Raw genomic sequence first — 26,024 nt, 5'->3', positions numbered from 1 at the left:
ACCCCAAACCCCACCCACAAAAAAAGTTATCCTAGTAACTGTGTCTTTCACATTTTATAAATATTAACTTCTTAGACCTGCACCTTCTCCTTTGTCCACATATTGTCACATTACAAAAAAGAAATGTCATTAAATACATTGTTAATGTTACTATATTAAATCTGCTCTCTGCTTCAGCAAACTGCTCCTTACACCACCACTTTTCACCTCCTTGTGCCCATTGCCAACAAAACTGATGTTCATTGTCGCCACCTTCAGACACCCATAGGACAGAGTTATTCAGAGACAAGGAATTCTGGAGCTGCAGGAAAGGGGTTCTTTCCAGTCTGATGCTCAACCCCAAACACTTCTAGCACCGATGGTAGAATCTGAACAGCACCAGCTGCAATGCAGCCTTGATTTATTTTTAAGAGGGGAAAAGAAGAAAACAGGAATAAACTGTCAAAGACAGGAGTAGGAAGGAAGGGAGAGAGGACCAACACGTGAGGCCTGCACACACAACTGTCCTGGCTACACCGGTGCAGCTCCAAGCTCCAGTTGCAAGGAATTCCAAGTTCTCAGGATCCTGAAGACTTTAGAGATCAGCAATTCCCAGATCACACTGCTTCTACCAGCTCAGAAGAGAAGTCCTGCCTAATGTCATGAAATAAACCTGACTGCTGCCACCAGACCGAACAGAGGCAAAGAACACCTGCAAAAGAAAGAGAAGGTGCAGTTACCAGGCCTTTCATTACCTTCCAGCACTCCAAACCATACAAACATACCCCAAACAAGACAGTGAAAAATTTCTTTAATTAATTTAATTTACTTCAGAATCTATCAAAATTGTAGTCCATCACCAAACTCCATGGAAAATACACCATTGCTAAAAAACAATACAAACTGAAAGAAAGCCAATAACATAAGGTAACATTACCTTGTCATTGCGTTCACATAAGAATTTTAGTCTCTGAGCCCTTTTGTGCATAAACACACCATCCAAGTGACCAGTTTCCACAGATCGGATCTCTATGGCCTTCTCGCCCCAGCCCATTGTCTGATTGGACCGAATATATGCTTTCAGGGAGGGGAAAATACAAATTGTTAAAGGTAAGAAAACAACCTTATGTGATATATATGTACATGTATGTACACACACACAAACATACCCCTAAAGCCCTAGTATTTGAGGATTTTGTTTTGAAGGATTCTGTAACCTCTAGTCTACCTCTGCTGAACTAGTTTCCCTTATGCTTATCTTCAGAAATGGCCCACCAAATGCAGAGCTTTAGTGCATGTTTTTATCATTCCAGTCATGAGAGAAGGTAAGGGTCAGAAACTCTGAGTAGACAGATATAGGGACTTCACTGCAACAAAACCAGGACAGCCTGGAGTGTAAACACAGAGCGACTGAAACTTCCATACCAGCCTCTGTTCTCGAGTGCCAACAGTGCTTCTAGTTATGGCAGAGCTACTCAAGAGTAAGTTTTCTCTCTATATATACTTCCCACAAAGCAGTTAAAACAAAACAAAAAAAAAACATGCTGATTTTCTCTGGAAATCTCAAGGATTAAATGAGAGACTGTGGTAACAGTTTTTAAATAGTATGTATGAGCTGGGCTGAAGTATAGTTCAGAGACACAGTGCTTGCCTAGCCTAGTGTGCCTAGGTAAAATCCCCAGTACCTTATCCCCCCCACCCCCACCACCATACAAATTACTTAGGAGTTTGTTCTAAAATAGATGTATGATTATCCTATTTCATGGTTTACAATCTAACTTTTCACTCTTTCACTTCTATTGCCAACAACTCCACTAAATGCAAAATTAGTATGAGAAATAGATGCAGTCTTAGAAAAGACTCCACTTTCATAAATGCTCCCAATCCCAGGTGCTACGTACCTACAGATGTCGGCATCTCTCCCCACTGCAGAACCACATCCTTGGTGATCCTTCCATATGTGTTCACATAAACCCCCTCATCTTCATAGCACACCAGAAGCTCCATCCCATCCGTGTTAGGGAGGATAATAATTGCATGGGGTTTGATGCTACATTGGATCTAGAGAAGAGGAATAGAGCACAGGGAAGCATGTGTGTAGCTATTTCCAGCACTGTCAAAGTGGTCAATAAGACTGCCTAGTGAGTGCACTGGTACCATATCCCTGGTGACATATATAGCAAAGAGGTAACATTCTGGAAAATCCATGTGACATGTATCCCAAGTCTACTGTTTACAGGTCATATACTCCACTGACACATTTCCTCAGGCCCCTGAAACTCATTTGAGTAGTAGGCTCCATTTGAGAACCTCTCCCATCCCATAAGGGTTCTGGTCTGCCAGCAATCACCCAAATTCACCCCATGTTAGTCAAAGCAAGGGCTGAGAAGTTTTCAGCAGGGCTTCAGAGAGCCAGAAAAGGATATTTCCACTTTTCTCAGAGCATGGAGCTAAGAAAAATGGTATATAACTTAAATACTCACCCCCACATCAAGGGGAAATGAGGAAACCCTGCTGTGTTAGTTCACTAAGCAGAGTAAAAGGAAAAAGTCAAAACAAAATGAAGCCAGTCAACCAACCATAGAGTGTGGGTTCTTTCTTACATGTGTTGGTAGATAAATGTCATAGACTGATCCTGAATCCACATCAACAGCATGGAATCCAGCACTGGATCCATAGATCACTTTCAACCTCTGGCCTTCCTCAACAGTGAGATCCACTAGTAATGGCTTATGTACCAATTCTCCAAATGACTACAAAGAAATAACCAAGAAAGAAACAGTAAGGTGAAATAGAACTTATACCTCTCAGATGACACTAGAGAAGCAGGAACCAAGGTACTCAGTCCAGGTAGTGAGGCAACAACATAGTTTTCCATCTGGGAAATTATGTCCTCAATCTCTCCTACCCAGTCCAAGAATTCTGCACTGTCATTTTCTATCTTATAGTCTTGATAAGAAAAACGTGTAATGTGAAACAGGACTTTCTGCAGCATAATAGCAGGTGGTGAAGAGAGGAGCTGTAGAGAATCATATGCTGAGAATCTGACCAATGCTGTCACCCTTACCAATATGTGCACTATAAAGACTCCTGCTGAAATTTTATGACTAAGACTGATAGGGTGACGAAAGGCTATAATGTACTACTGCACAGCATATATGTAGTGCCTAGCTTTAGCTCTTCATTAACATTAGCACTAACAGCTCACAGGACTGGGATGAAGATGAAACAGATATAAAAAAGGTAATATTTGTAAAAGCAACTAGTATAAAGACCAGATCACAGAAATTGATGTCATTTCATAATGGGTTATCTTTATTCAATAACACTAGAATTTATTTATTAAACCAACACAATAGCTTCATTTATCCTGCTTCACTAGGTAATCACGCAACAAGCAATCAAAAATATAAAATTTCCAAATAACTAAAATTTACCCCTCCAATAAAATATATCAAAACTATTTTAATATAATTATTTGGGTTGAAAATTTCTTAATTGCTTGACCTGTGCTAAAATGGTCCAAGACAGTATTCTTATTCATACATTTATATTTAGTATAAACTAAGTTATGAAAGAATTATTAAGAATACAAATAAAAAATGATTGCTAATCTTCCATAGATTATTTCTAAAAAACTTTATTTAAATAAAGACTGTAGTCCACTAAAAATTTATTCATACCTTAGAAACCTAACCACCAGGGCTGATAGTATAGCTCAATGATAAAGGTCTTGTCTAGCATGTGTGAGGCACTAGGTTCAAATCCACACCTCAAAAACAAACAAATATAACCACCAGAGGTATATCTGTGATCAGTTAGTTACATGACAGTATGTGTAAACTCACAAGTGGAAACAGTCCTAATTTTAAAACATAGTGCTCATTCATTTACCTTCCTGAAACTGTACTTGTAAAATGGCAAAAACATCTTATTTTAAAGTTTGGATGTTTATCTGCATTTTTAGAATTTAAGTAAAACAGAACCATATTATACATCTTTTTAATTTTTTCCCACTTAATGCATAATACACAATATTAATAATTTTAATTAATACTCTGGTGAACAGCTATGCTTTAGAACTGCTTGATTTTTATACGCATCCATGTCTTTAATGGAGGGTGGAAGAGGTGTTTTGTCTTTTCCTGTTACTGTACTAACACATCAGTTACTGAGGGCTTAGAAAACAGTTGACTAAGCTTATTACATTACATTAGAAATGGCCTCTCTTATGGCTGTCTATTAGCACACAGCTTTATAGTGCTAATTTTAACTGCTCAGATTTTTAAAACTGATCCCTGGCTCTTGGTTGCAGCTTTGATGGCTGGTGCTATTTTTAAATGTACTTGATGATATTACCTTAAAGGCCATGAATTTGTGATATGGCTTAGGGGCCCACGCATAGACTTCCACAGAACTCTTCAAAGCTATTACAAGAAATTTGATCCTTTCATATTTTACTGAAAAACAAATATAAAAAAAAAAAGAGAGGCACATTATCAGTATCAACACAGAACTCTAACTTCTACAAACTTTATAAATATGTATTCCATTGATTAATCCAAACCAGGAAAGGGGCAAATTCAGATAGACATAAAGCTATACACTTTCCTTTCCCAAATTCTTTAATGTATAATCCATGTTTTCCCACCTTTCTTTAAATGTTGTATTGGATTCAATTCCAATAGTTTGGATACTATTAGTGAATGTTTTCTCGTCTTCATAGAGTCCGAATATTGTATTATCAAGGACAATGCCAGGCATAGGATCTTAAAAGTCCTTAAGGCTTAGCATTGCTTCATAAGGATAATGACAGTTAATCAGTCTAGACGCTCCAGAATCATATAAAAAGAGGTCAAGTCTTCCATGCTGCTTTCCCCAAGTTCCACACAGGCTCTCACAGACTGAGGAACAAGAAGTTAAACCAAAATACTTCCGAATTGTGAATTCTATTAATAGAAGAATCTGTGCACAAGATGAACTTACCACTCCAGGTCATTTCCTCATCTATAGTGATAATTATTTCTAGAATTCTACCAAGTTCTACACCAGAAAAGAAGTGGCAAAATGCATCTCTTTTCAACCCCAAAGAAAACCTGCAACCTTTCCATAGTTGCTTTGGTTCCTTCACATAGGAACACGATTTACTACTCTGATGCAGATACACTGGTGGCTTCTATATAAGCTACTTTACATCAAACTATTATGTGATTCTTTGTGCATGAAGGGGTGCTTGTTAACTTGATACCTTTTCTTTATTAAACTCCATGTATGATCACCTGAGTTAAGTCATTAACTTTAAGACAAAAGGATTATAAGAGATTATCCAAACCAGCCCTGTTTAAAAGCATCTTCTGAAATGTTGGAAATGCTTTGTCTGTACTACCAATGGCAGACAGATACTAGCCAAAAATGTCTATTAGGCAATTAGGACATACTAGGATAACAGAGGAATTAAATTTCAAGGTTGACTTAATTTTAATTAATCTAAATAAGCTTTAAAATTAATCGAAATAAACTGTTCCTTTTTTTCTCTTTCCATATTTTTTATTGGTGCATTATAGTGATGGGATCTGATGTTACATATTGGTACATGCACACAATATCATTTATCCAAAATCACTGCCCAGACCTCCCCCCTCCCCCTTTCCTTTCCTCCTCCCCACTTTGTTCCTTTCCTCTACTAATCTCCCTTTGATTTTCATGAGCTCCCTACTCCTTCCACCTTTCTTTTCCTTTTTCCTCTTTTTATGGAGGGTAGTGGGAGTGTGGGTGTGGGGTACCAGGAATGAAATCCAAGGGTGCTTAATCACTAAGACACGTCTTCAGCCCTTTTATTTTGAATCATGGTCTCATTAAGTTGCCGAGGTTGTCTTCAAACCTGTGATCTTCTGCCTCAGCCTTCTGAGATGCTGGGATTACCACCAAGCCTGGCTTCCTTTTTGTCTCTAACTTCCACATATGAAAGAAAACATTCAACCCTTCACTTTCTGAGTTTGGCTTATTTTGCTTATCATAATGGCCTCTATACCCATCCATTTCCCTGAATATGACATAATTTCATTTTATTTATGGCTACACAAACTCCATTATGTCTATATACCACATTTTCTTTATCCTTTCATCAGCTGATGGACACCTGGGCTGGTTCCATAGTTTGGCTGTTGTGAATTATGCTGCTATGAACATAAGTATGCATGTATCACTGTACTATAATGACTTTTAATTTTCAAGATAAATACTGAGGAGTGACATATAGCTGGATCATATGGTGATTTCATGCATAGTTTTCTGAGGAAGCACCATACCAATTTCCATAGTGGTTCTAATTTATGGTCCTAACAACAGTGTAAATGCTCCTTGGTCTCCACATCCTCTCCACCATTTATTATTGTTTGTATTCTTGATGACTGCCATTTTGACTGGTAAGAGATAAAACCTTAGTGTAGTTTTTATTTGTTTTTCCCTAATTACTAATGATGTTGAACATTTTTTTCATATTATTTGTTGACCATCTATATTTCTTCTTTTGAGAAGTATCTGTTTAGTTAATTTGTCCATTTATTATTTGGGCTATTTGTTTTTTTGGTGTGATGTTTTTGGAGTTTTTTTATATATTCTATATATTAATCCTCTGTCAGAAGAGTAGCTAGAAAAGATTTTTCTCCCATTCCATAGGTTCTCTCTCCAAATTGCTAGTTGTTTCCTTTGTTGTGCAGAAGCCTTTTAATTTGACGTCATTCCATTTATTAACTCTCTTGGCATTATTTCTCGAGTTCCAGCAGTCCTATTGAGAAAGTCATCATCTGTACCTAAAGACTGGAGTGCTGACCTTACATTTTCTGGTCTAACTCCTAGGCCTTTAATCCATTTTGAGTGGATTTTTGTGCAGAGTGAGAAATAAGGTTCTGATTTCATTCTTCCATATAGGGTTAACCAATTATTCCATCACAATTTGTCTTAAAGAGGTTCTTTTCTCCAGTGTATGTTTTTGGCACCTTCGTTGAGGATCAACAAAGATGCGTGGGCTTGTCTCTGTGTCTTCTATTCTGTACTATTCGGCTATATGTTTTTAGGCCAGTACCATGCAGTTTGTTATTCTAAAACAGCCCCCTGTTCTTGGTGGCAACTATATTCAAGTTAATGAATGAATGGTGTTAGTTATACTTATCTCCAGAAAATATCTGTGATTCATTCTGTAAGAACAGCAGGCTTTAAGACTATTGTTTTGTTCTGATGAAAATCCCAGTATAATATAATACTATTGCCTCTAGCTCCCCTGTAGGATAATCTATTCATGTTTAATTGAGCTGTTATGAGAAGTTCATTAAATTTAGCCTTTAGTTATACCTCAACAAATAAAAGTACATCATAAAAACACAATACAGAGAACCCTCGTCCTCAAATCTACACCAAAGAAATAATACTATCTCCGTATCTCTGTAATCATTATTAACCAATGAGCTGGGTGTTTTAGATAGACTGCAGAAACTCTGCAGTGTCAAGTATCATAATATGCCTGATATTATTATATTATATTAAGTTATATTATATTATATATATTATATTATGTCCCCATATTATATCATGGGAACAAAGGGACTCAGTATAGTATGCACCTGCATAAGCACAGAAAACAAAAAAACATGCAAGCAGAGATCAATGTTCAATGAATTCCTAAAGTTAATCAGTCCTAGACCAACCTCCTGTTTCAAATCCATTAGAATATATTATTATTCTCATAAAACTTTGCCTTCGCTAAGGTCCATTATTTCCCCTTTTCATATGTAATAAAAAATTGACTTTGGTTTTGTTCCTGTAAGATTTCACTTCATTGTGTCATATTAGATTAGGGAGGGGAGGGGGAGGGGGGAAAGGAAGGACAGCAGAATAAAATAGATTATTATTATTGCTGTGTGTATATATACGTGACTGCAAGACCAATGTAATTCAGCAACCTGTACACTCAGAAAAATGAGAAATTATAACCCATCTGATTCAACGTATGGTATGTCAAGATTATTGTACTGTCATGTGTAACTAATTAAAACAAATTAAAAATTATAAAAAAAAATAAAGAAAAATAAATAAATACTCAATAGGACAGGCAGACTCTCTTGATACCTTGTCTAATCAGGCCTATCTAGGCATCTTTCTCTACAGAGCCAATAAAACATTTGCATATGATGTATGACTGGTCTTTATCATGGAATATTTTTTTTATATATACTAGATCCTTTATTCTATTCTTTTCCTTTTAACACCAACTCCTTCTCTTGGATGTATTTTTCACTCACATAATCATTTAATGGTTCTTCCTTGTATCATCATCATCTTTTTTTTTTAAACGGTGAAAATGAAATTCCAAATCAAATTGAGAACATTAGAGTAGAGGAAAGGAACAGGGGAGGGAGGGGGAAAGTGCTGGGGAGTGATATTGGCCAAATTATATTGTTATTATGTGTGCGTGCACAAATACGTAACAACAAATCCCATCAATATGTACAACGATAATACACTAATAAAAACACATAGGAGAAAAAACAAACAAACAAAAAAGATTTCACTTCATAAAAACCAATGCCTACATACCAAAAGGGGCAGGAGTGGGGACAACTATCAGTTCCCATGAAACATGGACTGGCCAACTAGAAGCGTTTGCTAGTTACGAGCATTGCAGCGTTGTGCAGTGCACTTAATTAAAAACAATAAGCCACGACTCTATATGGATCACCCAAGTGTTCTATCATTGATGTCAAGGACCCACAGTCCTCTAAATGAAGAATGAGCTGGTATATAAGAAGGACTCCATGTCAACTGGCTTTCATTTGGCAAGGCTTCCTTAAAGAAATTACTTTGAATCACATCTTGGTTGTGGGGGGAGACTAAAGACAGAGCAAGCGGAGGGAACAAACTGTTAAGCTCATAGGTACACGTGGCAGTAATTCGATGTCTAAATAAGAATTCAAGATTAGAAGAAGCCTTCAAAACAGAATATCAGAAAGGAGCCACACGTTTCAGAAGCAAGTTTCAAAGAATACATGAATATAAACTTAAACCCTAATTATAAACTTAACCCTAATTCAATCTCTGGAAAAGCAAAACACTTAGGCCCCCACTGGAACTTACCAACTTTATAATGTACACATCCTTCCAGATCACCTACGGTTGTCCACCCTTGCTTCTTTTCAACTTCGGGATCATTGTGAAGTATTTTATTTCTTAACCAGGACAAATAGTAGACACGTAATTTATCTTTTTTGCCTAGCAAAATAAATATAAAAAGGTATCATCAATAACAATAGCAAATGAAAGAAACTTCTATGAATACCAAATATCATTTCCAAGAGATTATTTTGCATCTAAGTGTTACCAGAGATTCAATTTAAAAGCTCTTCAGGTGGGCTTTTGAACCTCCTACATAATTATCAATGGGTATAGGCATGGCTAAAAGGAAAGGTTTAAAAATAATGAACTCACACTTATATAGATGGATAGTTACCATTAAACCAGTAGGAATACTGTGACATTGTGAAATACATACTGTCTCTGTTTCCTGGCAAATTCCTTAGAATCTTCAAAGTGATAATGTGTCTATTTGGGTGTTGATAACTGGCTAGAGGCTGGCAGCCCCTGGGTAGCTTCAGAATAGGGATGGCCATCAGGAAGACCACTACAGAATTAGAAGTTGGGACTTTTAGCCCTACCCCCACCATCCAGGGAGGGAAGAGTGGGTGAAGGTTAAGTTCATCTTCACTGTCCAATGATTTAGTCAATCATGCCTATGTAATAAAGGTTCTTTAAAAGCACAGAGCTCAGATGAACTTCTAGATAGCTGAACACACTGGAGATTCCTGAGAAATGATATGCTTAAACAAATACCAAAAAGGAGCCACATGTTTCATAAAAAAGTGCCCGGAAGTCTTGTGACCTTTCTTTTTTACCTCACACTATGCATTTCTGCATCTGTATCCTTTGTAATATACAGCAAACATCTTTCTCTGAGTTCTGTTTGCCAGAAAAATCAATCAAACCCAAGGAGCGGGTTGTTGGAAGCCCAATTTATAACAAGTTCTTGGGTCCTGGATGTGTAACTGGTGTCTAAAGGAGATATAGGATAGAGGGTCTTGTACAAATGAGCCTTCAATCTGTGTGCGATGTGATGCCACCTCCAGTAGACACTTTCAGAAATGAACTGAATTAGGGGACACTCAGCTGGTATGACCTGCTGAAGTAACTGCTTGCTTGCTTCTCCTCACACCTGTACAATAACACAACCAATAAAGCTTATAATATGCTTTCACATGTATTACACCATCTGTCCCTCAAAACTCTCTAAAGTAGTTGTTTTTTCAATTTGACAGATAAGCACAGGGATTAAATCAATCCCCCATGTAACTGGGGGAAGATTCAAACCACTTGAATAGCTGATATCTAGATTATGTAATAAACTCCTATAGATCAAATAGAGATAACCATATAGGAAAACCAGGCAAGAACTAGAATAGGCTCATATACTTCACAAAGGTGCTTGCGGTTAATAGCTGAAAGTACATTAAAACCATGAAATAAAATTTTAAAACATGTATCAGAATGTCTAGAATTAAAAGATCAGGCAAGGTGTAGAGCAACTAGAAACTTCATAAACTATTGCTGAGTAATTCTGAAGAGTTGGGCATTATCTATTAATCTAAAATATATGCATGCCCTACCTAAAGTACAATGCCTTCTCTTCTCAAAATAATGAGTTTTTTAAATATCCCAATACATCAACAAATGTGTGCACAAGAGCCTCCAGAGAGGAAACAACATAAATCTTTCTATCAATGGCAAAATGAGTAAATAAACTGTGGCACAGTCACACATAGGGACAAAGGGGAACCAACTATGGCTACAAGCAAGAAAAATTGATGATAAGCAAGGGCAGCTACACACTGCCAACAGACTAGAGGAAAAAACAGGAGCTATCATATCAAACAAAATCAAAACATACTCATTGGAAAAAACTCTAGGGAAAACAGAAGGGAACTGCCTCAGTTTGATAAAGCACATCAGTCTTAATGGTTAGAAACTAGATGATTCCCCTCTGATATTTAGAAATATGGGAAGGAGGACTCCTCTCACATCTCTTACTAGACATAATATTGGGTATCCAACCTAAAGCCAAAAGTTCAAAAACAAGGGAAATAAATAAGAATTGAGAAGGAAGAAATAAAATTACTATGTTTGTTTTTTTACTAAGTAAAAAATACCAAAGAATCAGCAAAAATCAAAACAAAACAAACAACCCACAAACAAAAAATTCCTCAAACTATCAAACAATTATAGTGAAGTTGCAGGATACAAGCTTATTACACAAAAGTCAATTATTTCCCTGCATACTAGCAACAAGTAAGTATAATTTGAAATTAAAAACATCATTTACATTAGTACCAAAATTAAACAGGTATAAATCTAATAAAATAGACCTTTTGAGATCTATTTGAGGAAAACAAGAAAATTCTGATAAAAAGTTTCAAGGAATCAAATAAATGGAGAGAGATTCCATGTTCATGGACAGGAAGACCCAATATTATCAAGCTGTCAGTTCGGTTTAATGCAATTCTAATAAAAATCACAGCAAGTTATTCTGTTAAACTGACTCTAAAATTTAAATGGAGAGACAATGCAGTCAACATAATGTTTTGTTTTTTTTTTTTAAGTTAAGAGTAGACAATTCCTGACTTATACTGCATATCTACAGGAATCAAGACAATGAGGCTGACAACAAAGAGATCACGCGGAACAAAATGGATATCCCCAAACAGACCTGCACAATCACTGTGAACAAATCTTTAATGAAGGAACAAAGAGAATTCAATGGAGAAAGCAAAGTCTTTTTTTAAAAACCTTGGATTCGACGATAATTTTAGATAAAACACCAAAAGCACAATACATCAAAGAAAAAAATTATAAGTTGGGCTTCATTAAAATTTAAAACATCTGCAAAGGACAATGCTCAAGAGAATGTGCAGATAAGCTATAGGCAGGAAGAAAATATTTCAAAAACACTTATTTGATAAAGATTTCTTTCCACTGAGGAATGATATTGGCCAAATTATATGGTTACACTGTGTGCATGTATAACATGACAAATCTCACCATTATGTACACTATAATGCATCAATAAAAAAATATGGAAAAAAAAAACTTCTATCCAAATTATTCTAAGAATTCTTAAAACTCAACAATAGGAAAACAAGCATCCCAGTTACCAAATGGTCTAAAGAAGTTCAACACTTCAACACTAGGAAACCACAAATTAAAGCAAGATAACACTTGTAGTGCTATCCTCTCGGTACCTCTAAAATCTAAAATACTGACAATGCTGAATTCTGAAGGGAATGTGGAGCAAGAGAAACTCTCATTCATTGCCTGTGGGATGCAAAAATGATACAGCTGCTTTGGAAGGCAGTCTGGTAGTTTCTTACAAAGCTAAATATAGTCTTTCCATGTGTCCTAGTTAGTTGTACTTGTGTTTACAAAACACACAAGGTGAAAGCTTATGTCCATGCAAAGAGTTGCACACAAATATTTATACGGCAATTTTATACATAATTGCCAAAGCCTGGAAGCAACCAAAATGTCTTTTAATAAGTGAAGTTATCAAGCTATACACACCTACATACTACATGATTATAATTATATGTCATCCTTAAAAAGGAAAAGCCATGATAACAGTAGATCACTTATGGCCAAGGCCTCAAGGGGAAGGATGAATGAGGGGTTTTAGGGAACTTAAACTAGTCTAAAAGGTACAATAATACCAGATATGGGTTGTTTTGGTTGGGATATTTTACCCCCAAAATTTGTGTGTTAGGTAATTTAAGAATATTCAGAGATGAAATGATTAGATTATGACACCTGTAATCTGATGAGTAGATTAATTCATTACATGGATTCATAACGTGAATGGACTACTGAGTGGTAATAGCAGCAGGTAGAGTGTGACTAAAGTAGATTACTGGGGGTATAGCCTTAGAATGTATCTTATCTGTCTTTCCCTCTGGTCCGCCACAGCCATGAGCTGAGTAGCTTTCCTCTGCCACTCCCTTCTACTACAATGTTCTGCCTCACCTTGGAACAACGGAGTAGGTTGACCATGGACTAAAAAGCTCTGAAATGCATGCCTGAAACAAAAATTTCCTGCCTTCCAAGTTGTTCTTGTCAGGTATTTTGGTCACAGCAATGCAAAGTTGACTAATACACATGTCATCATATGTTTGTCAAAACCACTAAAAAATAAACCACACAAAATGTTTTTCCTAATATAAACTATATATTTAGTTAATACTAATGAATTATTATCACATAATAAAGTGTACAAATGTACCACACTAATAAAATGTTAATAGGGGAAAATAGTGTACATCTTCCTCTCATATTACTATAAATCTGCAATATAGTTATATCCCTTTTAATCAGTACATCAGGAAATGTGCTAAGATTTAGCATGTGACGTTAAAATGTAAACAGTGTCTTAGATTCTGCTTTACTAAACAGACTTACCAGAAATTGTCACCAAGACATTTAAGCCCTCGAGTACATCCATTTGCTGAAACCGTCTTCGATTGATCAGAGGATATACCTTCCCTTGGCCACTTCTGTCCAGCAGCATCAGGCCACTCTCTGTGCCCACAAGCAAATTCACTCCTGTTTCATGGACACAGAAAAGCCTAAATTTTATGCTGTGCTTAGCAAAGAGCCGGATTGTAAGGAAATGGTAATATTACCTGCTTGGAAAACAAGACAGCTTACTTAATTCATCAAGGAAAAGAAATGCTTATAATAGCAACCAAACTTCCATCACTGTATAGGAGTAATAGGGACATACTTGGATATGAGAAAGGGAAGAACAGGGGAGCCTCACCCACTCAATTTCTTTCATAGCTCATCCACTTCCAGGTTCTTTAATTCCTCGCGAATGTTAGAGCTCACTATCTCTGTGGCTTTACAGATCTATATCTAACTGGTCACATGAGATACTTAAACAATCCTTCACCTGACAGCATGGTGTCTTCATGCTTTCTTTATCTTCACTGGCAACCTTCTGGGATGAGTTTTATATAGATACAGGTTCCCTCAACTCCTTATCAGCTTATGAGTCTGCGTCTATACTTAGTTTAAGCTTTTAAGATCCTTCTCCACAGGCATCAAGATACAACTGTACCCAGTTCCCTTGTTTCTCCTTCTCTTAAGAATATCAAAATATTGGGAACTTTCCCTAGGACCCATTCTAACTTTCTGACCATGTACTTCCTACTCCTGTGCTGCAGTGGGACATCCCCTTCCATTTGACAAACTTGCTCTGCTTGTTAAAACAGAGACCCTGCTGTTGTTATCTGGATGATAACATACATACCCACCTGTGCGTGAGCAGTTTTTCTAAACCAATAACTCCTATTCCACACTGTACCTCCTTGTTCTATCTGCCTGCTTTTCCACCTGACACAGATTTCAATTGAAACCAGCTTCCCCATTTTGCAAAACTAGCCAAATTAGCCACCAAATCCTGGTAAGGCCTCCTCTGCTCTCCTTTCCTTTCCCTATCCTTTGTTCTCACTCTAGTTCAGGCTTTGGCAACCTTGGAATAGATGGACAGAGATCTTAATTCCGACTATTAAGACTTTCTCTTGACTGCACATTAAATCAGTTCTCATCTTCCTAGAATCACCCACTGAGTCAGACTGTACCTTTAAAACCCACACACTCTATGGAGAAGAACTTTCAAAAGCCTTAGGCTGGCATTCAAGACTTCTTGTCCTTGAACCACCATTTCTCCCTCTTTATCATTCTCTTATTTTCAAAAATGTTCCTGCTTCCTTGCTATAGAACTTTCATTGTCTAAACCACCTCTGTAACATATAGCACCAATTTTCTTATACTCTGAGGGAACTAGGAACATATATGCTTGCAGTGATCGTCTCTGTTGGGTAATAAACTCACTGAGATAAGGAATAATGTATTTGTGCTTTTGTGAAGTATTTGCTCAGTCAACACTATCAGGGAGATGGAACAGCAGGGAAGAATATCATGGCGAGTTCACACACACCCTATTTTCAGCGAATATGAAATGAATAATTGTGACAGCAATGAGAGAACAGCCTCCCAGAGCTTCCTCACAGCTCTGTTCCTGCTCAGGTAGGTATTATGCCAACATCTGACGAATAGTAATCTACCCAAGAATCCTTTGAGGAAACTGGAAAGACGGGAGCCTAGAATTTACATTCATAATTACCATCACTGTTAACCTAAACTCAAGTGAGAGTGGCAGTGACTGACACTGCCAAGCACCCAGGGACAACAGGAACAAGCCAAAGCACCACAGGTTGAACTATCACACACCACACCTGGAGTCCTCAAAAAAAAAAAAAAAAAAAAAAAAGAAATCCTTATGAGTGCCAGAAATATTTATAGTTCCTGATAACAGTTCGACCTGATGTAAGTACACAACTGAAAATCTATTTCTATTTCTTGCCCTATGGAAATACTGTACAACTGTAAGAGCATCATGCACACAACTCCACCCTTCCATAAGTGCTTCCTACCCAGTGTGATCTTTTAAAATACAGTTTTTGGAGCCTGGCAGAATATCAAATAGCTTCAAAAAACTTCAAGAAAACCTCAGAAATTTGGGGGAAAGCAGAAGGCTGGGATTTAGAGTGAAACTTAAAAGTGAATGACCCCCACAAAAGATCACCCGGTTCCTTCTATCATCCATAATCTTCTTACAGAAAGTACCAAGCTAGACTGTCCAAAAAAACCTTTCTACAGTGATATAAATGCTTTTAGTCTGCATTGTCCACCAGACAATGGTCACATGTGACTAATCAATCAAATGCGGCAACATCAATCTAAATGGCAGAAAATTGGAAGCATTACCTCTAAAAACTGGAACAAGAGAGATGCCCTCTTTCACCACTTCTATTCAACATAGTCCTTAAATCTCTAGCCAGAGCAATTAGATGACAGAAATTAATACAGATAGGAAAAGAAGAACTCAAAACTATCATTATTTGCTGACAATATAGAGGATCCAAAAAACCCTACCAGAAAACTTTTATAATTAATTAATGAATTCAGCAAAGTAGCAGGATATAAAAATCAATACCCATAAATTAAATGCATTTCTATACATCAGTGATAAATCCTCTAGAGAAAGTAGGAAAACTACCCCATTCACAATAGCCTCAAAAAACCAAAACAACAACAAAAAACCTTGGGAATCAATTTAACAAAGAGGTGAAAGACTTCTACAACGAAAACTACAGAACACTAAAGAAAGAAATTGAAGCAGACCTTCAAAAATGGAAAGATCTCCCATGCTCTTGGATAGGCAAAATTAATATTGTCAAAATGGCCATACTACCCAAAGCGCTATACAGGTTCAATGTGATTCCAATTAAAATCCCATCATCATTCCTTATAGAAATAGAAAAAACAATCATGAAATTCTTTTGGAAAAATAAGAGACCCAGAATATTCAAAGCAATCCTTATCAAGAAGAGTAAAGCAAGATGCATCATAATACCAGACCTTAAACTATACTACAAAGCTATATTAACAAAAACAGCATGGTATTGGCACCAAAAGAGGTTATGTAGACCAACGGTACAGAATAGAAGACACAGAGACAAACCCACATAAATACATTTATCTCCTACTAGACAAAGACACCAAAAACATACATTGTAAAAAAGATAGCCTTTTCAACAAATGGGCTGGGAAAACTGGAAAGCCATATGCACCTAAATGAAATTAAACCCCTATCTCTCACCATGCACAAAACTCAACTCAAAGTGGATCAAGGATCTAGGAATTAGATCTGAGACCCTGTGCCTAATAGAGGAAAAATTAAGCCTGAATCTTCAACATGTTGGATTAGGCCCCCATTTCCTAAACAAGACTCCTAAAGTGCAAGAAATAAAATCAAGAATGAATAAATGGGATGGATACAAACTGAAAAGCTTCTTCTCAGCAAAAGAAACAATCAATGAAGTGAAGAGAGAGCCTATATTTTGGGAGCAAATTTTTGCCACACACGTCAGATACAGCACTAATCTCCAGGACATATAAAGAACTCAAAATATTTAACACCAAAAAAAAAACAAAAAACCCAATCAATAAATAGGCTAAGGATCTGAACAGACATTTCTCAGAAGATACACATTCAATCAAAAAATATATGATAAACGTTCAAAATCTCCAGTAACTAGAGAAATACAAATCGAAACTACTCTAAGATTTCATCCTACACCAGTCAGAGTGACAGTTATCAAGAATATAGACCACAATTATACTCCAATAAAATAGAAGATAGTGAAGGCATCGATAAATTTCTTAAGTCATATGATCTGCCCAGATTGAGGCAGGAGGATATTGACAACCTAAACAGACCAATATCAATTGAGGAAATAGAAGAAACCATCAAAAGACTACCAACTAAGAAAAGCCCAGGACCGGATGGGTATACAGCAGAGTTTTACAAAACCTTTAAAGAGGAACTAATACCAATACTTTTCAAGCTATTTCAGGAAATAGAAAAAGAAGGAGAACTTCCAAATTCATTCTATGAGGCCAACATCACCCTGATTCCTAAACCAGACAAAGACACTTCAAAGAAAGAAAACTACAGACCAATATCTCTAATGAACCTAGATGCAAAAATCCTCAATAAACTTCTGGCGAACCGGATACAAAAACATATCAAAAAAATTGTGCACCATGATCAGGTAGGATTTATCCCTGGGATGCAAGGTTGGTTCAATATACGGAAATCAATAAATGTTATTCACCACATCAATAGGCTTAAAAATAAGAACCATATGATCATCTCGATAGATGCAGAAAAAGCATTCGACAAAGTACAGCATCCCTTTATGTTCAAAACTCTAGAAAAACTAGGGATAACAGGAACATACTTCAATATTGTAAAAGCTATCTATGCTAAGCCTCAGGCTAGCATCATTCTGAATGGAGAAAAACTGAAGGCATTCCCTCTAAAATCTGGAACAAGACAGGGATGCCCTCTCTCACCACTTCTGTGCAACATAGTTCTCAAATCACTGGACAGAGCAATTAGACAGACGAAAGAAATTAAAGGCATAAAAATAGGAAAAGAAGAACTCAAATTATCACTATTTGCAGATGACATGATTCTATACCTAGCAGACCCAAAAGGGTCTACAAAGAAACTATTAGAGCTAATAAATGAATTCAGCAAAGTGGCAGGATATAAAATCAACATGCATAAATCAAAGGCATTCCTGTATATCAGCGACAAGTCCTCTGAAATGGAAATGAGGACAACCACTCCATTCACAATATCCTCAAAAAAAATAAAATACTTGGGAATCAACCTAACAAAAGAGGTGAAAGACTTATACAATGAAAACTATAGAACCCTAAAGAGAGAAATAGAAAAAGATCTTAGAAGATGGAAAAATATACCCTGTTCATGGATAGGTAGAACTAACATCATCAAAATGGCGATATTACCAAAAGTTCTCTATAGATTTAATGCAATGCCAATCAAAATCCCAATGGCATTTCTTGTAGAAATAGAGAAAGCAATCATGAACTTCATATGGAAAAATAAAAGACCCAGAATAGCAAAAACAATGCTAAGCAGGAAGTGTGAATCAGGCGGTATAGCAATACCAGACTTCAAACTATACTACAGAGCAGTAGTAACAAAAACAGCATGGTAATGGTACCAAAACAGGCGGGTGGACCAATGGTACAGAATAGAGGACACAGAAACCAATCCACAAAACTACAACTATCTTATATTTTATAAAGGGGCTAAATGCATGCAATGGAGGAAGGATAGCATCTTCAACAAATGGTGCTGGGAAAACTGGAAATCCATATGCAACAAAATGAAACTGAATCCCTTTCTCTCGCCATGCACAAAAGTTCACTCAAAGTGGATCAAGGAACTTGATATCAAATCAGAGACACGGCGTCTGATAGAAGAAAAAGTTGGTTACGATCTACATACCGTGGGGTCGGGCTCCAAATTCCTCAACAGGACACCCATAGCACAAGAGTTAATAACTAGAATCAACAAATGGGACTTACTCAAACTAAAAAGTTTTTTCTCAGCAAAAGAAACAATAAGAGAGGTAAATAGGGAGCCTACATCCTGGGAACAAATCTTTACTCCTCACACTTCAGACAGAGCCCTAATATCCAGAATATATAAAGAACTCAAAAAATTAGACAATAAGATAACAAATAACCCAATTAACAAATGGGCCAAGGACCTGAACAGACATTTCTCAGAGGAGGACATACAATCAATCAACAAGTACATGAAAAAATGCTCACCATCTCTAGCAGTCAGAGAAATGCAAATCAAAACCACCCTAAGATACCATCTCACTCCAGTAAGATTGGCAGCCATTAGGAAGTCAAACAACAACAAGTGCTGGTGAGGATGTGGGGAAAAGGGTTCACTTGTACATTGCTGGTGGGACTGCAAATTGGTGCGGCCAATCTGGAAAGCAGTATGGAGATTTCTTGTAAAGCTGGGAATGGAACCACCATTTGACCCAGCTATTCCCCTTCTCAGTCTATTCCCTAAAGACCTAAAAAGAGCATACTACAGGGACACTGCTACATCCATGTTCATAGCAGCACAATTCACAATAGCAAGACTGTGGAACCAACCTAGATGCCCTTTAATAGACGAATGGATAAAAAAAAAATGTGGCATTTATACACAATGGAGTATTACTCTGCATTAAAAAATGACAAAATCACAGAATTTGCAGGGAAATGGATGGCATTAGAGCAGATTATGCTAAGTGAAGCTAGCCAATCCCTTAAAAACAAATGCCAAATGTCTTCTTTGATATAAGGAGAGTAACTAAGAACAGAGTAGGGACGAAGAGCATGAGAAGAAGATTAACATTAAACAGGGATGAGAGGTGGGAGGGAAAGGGAGAGAGAAGGGAAATTGCATGGAAATGGAAGGAGACCCTCAGGGGTATACAAAATTACATACAAGAGGAAGTGAGGGGAAAGGGAAAAAAAATATAAGGGGGAGAAATGAATTACAGTAGAGGGGGTAGAGAGAGAAGAGGGGAGGGGAGGGGGGAGGGGGATAGTAGAGGATAGGAAAGGCAGCAGAATACAACAGACACTAGTATGGCAATATGTAAATCAATGGATGTGTAACTGATGTGATTCTGCAATCTGTATACGGGGTAAAAATGGGAGTTCATATCCCACTTGAATCAAAGTGTGAAATATGATATATCAAGAACTATGTAATGTTTTGAACAACCAACAATAAAAATTAAAAAAAAAAAAAAAGAATATAGACCACAATAGGTGTTGGCGAGGATGTGGGGGAAAAGACACATTCATACATTGCTGGTGGGACTGCAAATTGGTGCAGTCTGGAAAGCAGTATGGAGATTCCTTAGAAAACTTGAAATGGAACCACCATTTGACCCTGCTATCCCATTCCTCGGTCTATCCCGAAGGACTTAAAATCAGCATACTACAGTAAACAGCCACATCAATGTTCATAGCAGCACAATTCATAATAGCTAAACTGTGGAAGCAACCTAGATGCCTCTCAATACATGAATGGATAAAGAAATTGCACATTTGCAGGTAAATGGATAGAGTTGGAGAATATCATGCTAAGTGAAGTAAGCCAATCCCCCAAAACCAAAGGTTAATGGTCTCTCTGATAAGTGGATGCTGATCCATAATGGGGAGTGGGGGGAACACATGTGTATGGGAAAAATGACGAAACTTTCATGGGGTGAAGGAGAGGGAGGGGTAGGGAAGGGCCATGGGGGCAGGAAAGATGGTAGAATGAGATGGACATCATTACCATAGGTAAATGTATAACTGCACATATGGTGTGATGCTACATCTTATACAACCATAGAAATGAAAAGTTGTGCTGCAGTACAATGAATCAAAATGCATTCTGCTGTCATATATACCTAATTGAAATAAATAATTAATTTTAAAAATATTTGAAATGTAGCTCATGTAACTTAGAAACTGGGTATTTTACTTATAACCTCATGGCATTAGATTAGAGTTTATGAGTTCTTGTTTAATAGAAATCATATAAATATTAGAGTGACTTAATAGAAAAAGTTGCTGTTCAATTTGAAAAAAATGTCAATAAGAAAAATTAATATTTATTCCATGAAGTATACTCCACTTATTTTCATATAATTTTACTTCTGAGGTTGACCATGTTACCCTGACTAAATAAGACAAAATTTATTAGACTTATTTCTTCCATATGCCTAGGTGAGTCAATTCTAAATAGCTTTAAACTTCTTTGCACAAAAGACAAACATTCGCTGATAGAGCTGATACCAAACAGAGCCCATTCTGAAGGCTGAATAATATAAGACATTTAGATATTTTCCTTATCAAGTAGCTTAAAAGAGAAAAACAAAATACTTCTGTCAAGAATATGGTAGTCTACTGAAAACATGAATCATATCAAGAAATTTATTATTTGTGGTTTTCAAAAATAAGTAGCACATATTATGAATGGCAACTCCCCAACCTTGTCCTTCTGCCATGACATTTCTGCCTTGCTTTGGGCCATGCCCTATGGAATTAAATGGTCATGGACTGAACTTCTGAAACCGAGTCCAAAATAAACATGTACTCCACTTAAAACAATAAAATAAAATAAGCAGCACCTAAGTAGAAATCACAAGATTTTACAGTGGGAAAGAAAAAAGGAATAACAGATAAAGCTGAAAAAAAATTTTCATATCCATTTAAAACTGCTGATATTTTGGCACTTATATCCTACCTTTTAATTCTCTATTATATTATTTAAAGTGCACAGTCATTGGAAAGTAGCAACCTTGAAAGTAGCAATCTTGAAAATTGAAGGCCTTAAGAAAAAATCTGAACTACATGATCTAATAATTTTTAATAATAATACATTTTTAACTTCGACTTTTAGATATAAGTAAATCTTTTAATGCCAATGTTAATAGTTCCTTCCTGTAATCATTTTAATTGTTCACACAGTAGTTTACTAAGAATCGCAACTGTGTTCACACACACACTATTAAATACACATTTATATATAAGAAATACAAAGCAATTTATAGCAATTTATGAGTCATTCATAAGATGATTACAGAAGAATGTTTGTTGCTAGCATTTAGGAAATGCAAAAAAATAACTTGTGTGTACATTTTACCATTCAAAAATAATACCACGTATAATATATTCTGAAATTTTTCTTGTGGGGCTATAGCAACCATAGCACATATTTTAACTTTTCTGAATCTAAATCTTTCAGGTTCCTTTTTAACTGAGGAGGTAACTTAGATCACTGTCACAGCAGTTTTAAAAAACCCATCCATGAGGTACACCAATCCCCAAAGCATCTCAACACACTTATTTACACAAACGTATTTCAATGTTAATTCATCTCCCTATCTGTTCTTTTAACATGATGATAAAATGTGAAGTTTCAGTGCATTAAAAAAAAAAAAGAAAGAAAAAATGTCCTGAGATACTGTTGAATTTTCTTAGAAGTCCTGAAGGAGTTAATCAGGAAAAGAAAGATTTCAGAAGTCTCATTTTTAACTAATAAAAATTCAGTTGATGGTATACAGAATGGGGTTCAGCACTCTCTAGGGCACTAGTGAAAAATAAAGTTAAGAATAAGACTACTCCCAAACACAACTATTCCGAATAAAAATAATGCAGCATGATAAACACGGATTTCTACTTTGAAAAGTATTGATTTATTTCATACTATCGTTATACTGTATATAGGTAATGTTAATAGTTTTTTGGGGACACAAATGCTCTCAATAAAATCCTTTAATATGAAAGAAAATGATGAAACCCCACTCCCTGAAATGGTGGCAACTGACATCATGTGACATCCATGTGCTGGTGATGATGCTGTGTCAGGTGCTTCCATAATGCCTACAATCCCCAAAGAATTATTCTTACCTTTATCTATGTGATTAATAAAGAAAAAAGCAATTATATATTATTAGAGGTTTCAGAATACTTTTCCAGTAGTTACAAGGCCAGAAATCCAGATCTCAAGGTATAAAGAAGAAAATAGGTATACCTGCGATGGATATCAACTCTCCCCAAAACCTTGGGTGAGCAGACAAGTAGGAGCTTATGAATAGGGTGAGAAGTCAAGGAAAGACTGAATAAAAAGAAGGTAGATAAGGAGGAATGAGGAGGCCCCCTTCTTCAACAAAAGGAAGCAGAAACACTTTTGAGGTTTGAAAGATGAAAGTGGAAGCCCTTATGTCAGCCTCAACTGTTTTTCCTATGAAGCATCAGGAAGGAGAGTGGCTAAGTATGCCAGAGACCAGAGTGGGTGAGGAGAAGAGAGCCGATTCAGTAACCTGAGGAATGCAGTGGCTGCTAGCATTCAAGGAACAAGACTGTTCATGGGACAGGTGCCGTGGACCTCAAACCCATGGATTTCATGTCTTCTGCCATCTATATGTACAAACACCAAGAAAGTAAGACACTTTTCTGGGTAGAAGTGACTCATTATTAAAAATAGTCAACTGAAGAATTAAAGTATATGCCTGGATAGGACAAGTACAGGATCAGAGTTGACAGGAAGGCAAGTTTCAGAATTTGAAGAGGCAGATGTGTCCATGCAGCCAATCATTCACAGATACCCTCTCACAGTATCTTTAGTTTGGAGGATGCTACACAAACACTGCAGGGATTCCACAGGCCAGTCGGTTTAACAGTCCCTTTCTGCTGCAGACTACTTTTAAAAGTCTTGTTTGGATGTCAGTCCAAAGCACAGAGAACAAGACAGAAAGAGGAACTGAAATATTTAAAAGAAAGCAACTCAATGAACTTTTTCATTCTTGTAAATGCGGACCAAATGCTATCTCTTTACTGTTCTTTACACTGGTGTTCTAGCATTTGACTGCTGAAACAACCACAAGTGCATAGGGACTCTCTCTGCCTATCAATGCACTCAGTAGAAAAATCATAGAAGCTGCCAACCCTTTTAAAAAAAAAAAAAAAAATCACCCAACTATGAAAAATAGTAATTCTCTAAAAGATCTGACCAGTCTCCAGAATAAAAGCAAGAGGCAGAGTAACAGAAAGATACCTACCCCATAAAGCGGCACATAGAATCTCTGAGTTAAACCTCTTCTTGTATTTGCGAATCTCAGGGGTGTCACTCTGTGGCCTAGTATTGGTGGGGTTAACATTGACCACTGAGCCCTTCCGTGTAGGATCTTGCCTTATGGCTTCCGGTCTCATTCCATCACAGGAAAATCCCACTGAAACACAGTATGATTGAAATTATTTTTTGTATACACACCCACAACCATGCCTTCCTTCCTCTCTCACTATATCTCAAGTAAATATTCATATGCCATAAATGATACTTTGTCAAGAAAAAAATGTTTTGTAAGAAATGCATACAGAAAAAGTAAATGTCTATGCAGTTCCCTGTGAGTTAAGGCAATGCAAGGGGGCTGGGAGGTTTCTGCACCCAAGGCCTGGCCCTGTACACAACCCTCCTGCTGTGCCTAAGCCACTTGAAAGATCAACACCAAGTGAACAAGTCTCATTTGTCAGCTACTTTCTTACTGCTACTATACTTACCCACAGAAGTCACTGTTGTCCCACTAGATGGAGAAATCTGTAGTAATCTGGGGTCTATAAAAGGTGTAAAGGAGGAGGAAGATTTGTGTTTCTGGAGTGTGCTACTAGCGGACTGTGTCTGCAATGTAAATTTCAATTTCATTAATACACATGACATTTTAAAAGTGAACATAAAAACCACCACCACCACCAACAACAAAAACCCCACACATATTTAAGTCTACTTTGGTATACTGCACTATTTCCCAATCCAAACCCTACAGACAAAACTTCCCACAGACATACTGCAGTGAGCCTCCATGTGGGCAGGCATACCCCTGAACAGATGTTTTCACCTGCAGCCAGTAGGGGAATCTCACCTCTTTCAGAGATGTGCACCTAGGGAGCCATGCCACAAGCTAATAATAAAATTTATATTTCATGCTCCTGTTTTTATTTAAATTAAATAATTATAATGTAAACTCCTAATAGAGGCCTGAAATGTTAATTTCAATTCACTAATTTCCAAATTTATTCCCCTGCCTATTAAAGTCCAATTAATCTATGCTGGAAATCTGGCAAACCTTAATTTTGTTTTATTTATTTTAAATGGAGCCTCTTGCCAGAAAGTTACAGAAGCTTTGGCTGCCATCATTTTAGGCGCATCATCATTAAACCCACACCAAACAGGCTCATTAGTGAAAGGTGCTAATGATGAAATAAGGCATATCCTTTCCATCTTTTAGGAACACTAGTGTTTTGATTAATAATGTAACTTAAGACCCAAAAAAAAAAAAAAAACCCACAAAGGAAGTGAAGCAATTGTTAAGTGAAAATGTAATGACAATTAAAAACAAAACAAACAGGAAAATAAACTTGCCAGTTTAGTGAGTTAAGGGTTATAGTAAAATACAGAAAAATGGTGCAAAGTGTAAAATATAAGGAGGAATGCAAGTATAGGTGAGATACACATCCCAGGAGCAAAAAAGAACATGTCTGATCAAGTGCTTTTGTGCTTTATCATTTCACTCCCTCTATGGGCATCTAAAGTCACCATTCTTATAGCCCAGGCTTTCCTGAGCTCCCAACCTGACACAGGTGGCACCTCACAGCCTTTCCTCCTGCCCCATGAGTCAGTGGCCAACCCAGCTGATGGCCAATCGGATGCTGAGCCTCCTCCTCAGGGAGAAGATTTTTCTAATTTTTTCTAACAAAGGAATGAAAATAGGAGCAGCTGTCAGGTAAGTGTTTATATTAATGAGACTGGCTGAAGCTACATGTTAGTTCAACGTCCCTCAATTCTTAGGTAAATGCATTTAAACCTAATCTCCTGTGAAGTCAAATGACTTATTTACACGGTGCTCAAGGTGCTCAAGGTGTACTCTGTAACTGCACTTAGCCTG

General features: G+C 36.8%; 1 protein-coding gene across 46 annotated transcripts in view; it reads right to left on the bottom strand.

Moving 5' to 3' along the window:
* Positions 1-362: 362 nt before the first annotated feature.
* Map4k4 (mitogen-activated protein kinase kinase kinase kinase 4) overlaps positions 363-26,024 on the bottom strand; it is a 184,446-nt gene continuing 158,784 nt past the window's right edge. For 25 of the 46 annotated variants that reach the window (XM_076833225.2, XM_076833233.2, XM_076833256.1 and 22 more), the window contains 9 exons: positions 24,643-24,760; positions 24,144-24,314; positions 13,528-13,671; positions 9,109-9,243; positions 4,339-4,439; positions 2,583-2,732; positions 1,881-2,040; positions 917-1,056; positions 363-691 (listed from right to left, as the gene is read on the bottom strand). In XM_076833225.2, the coding sequence (XP_076689340.1) occupies positions 608-691; positions 917-1,056; positions 1,881-2,040; positions 2,583-2,732; positions 4,339-4,439; positions 9,109-9,243; positions 13,528-13,671; positions 24,144-24,314; positions 24,643-24,760 (1,203 nt within the window). In that variant the 3' untranslated portion in view covers positions 363-607. Of the gene's footprint in view, positions 692-916; positions 1,057-1,880; positions 2,041-2,558; positions 2,733-4,338; positions 4,440-9,108; positions 9,244-13,527; positions 13,672-24,143; positions 24,315-24,642; positions 24,761-26,024 lie in introns of all 46 variants that reach the window. The other 21 variants (XM_076833221.2, XM_076833232.2, XM_076833223.2 and 18 more) reach the window with 1 other exon arrangement.

Source organism: Callospermophilus lateralis, chromosome 14 (genome assembly GCF_048772815.1).
Source record: "Callospermophilus lateralis isolate mCalLat2 chromosome 14, mCalLat2.hap1, whole genome shotgun sequence".
NCBI lineage: Eukaryota > Metazoa > Chordata > Mammalia > Rodentia > Sciuridae > Callospermophilus > Callospermophilus lateralis.
Note: the sequence above shows the minus strand (reverse complement) of the source record. Positions and strands in the feature narration are given on the sequence as shown.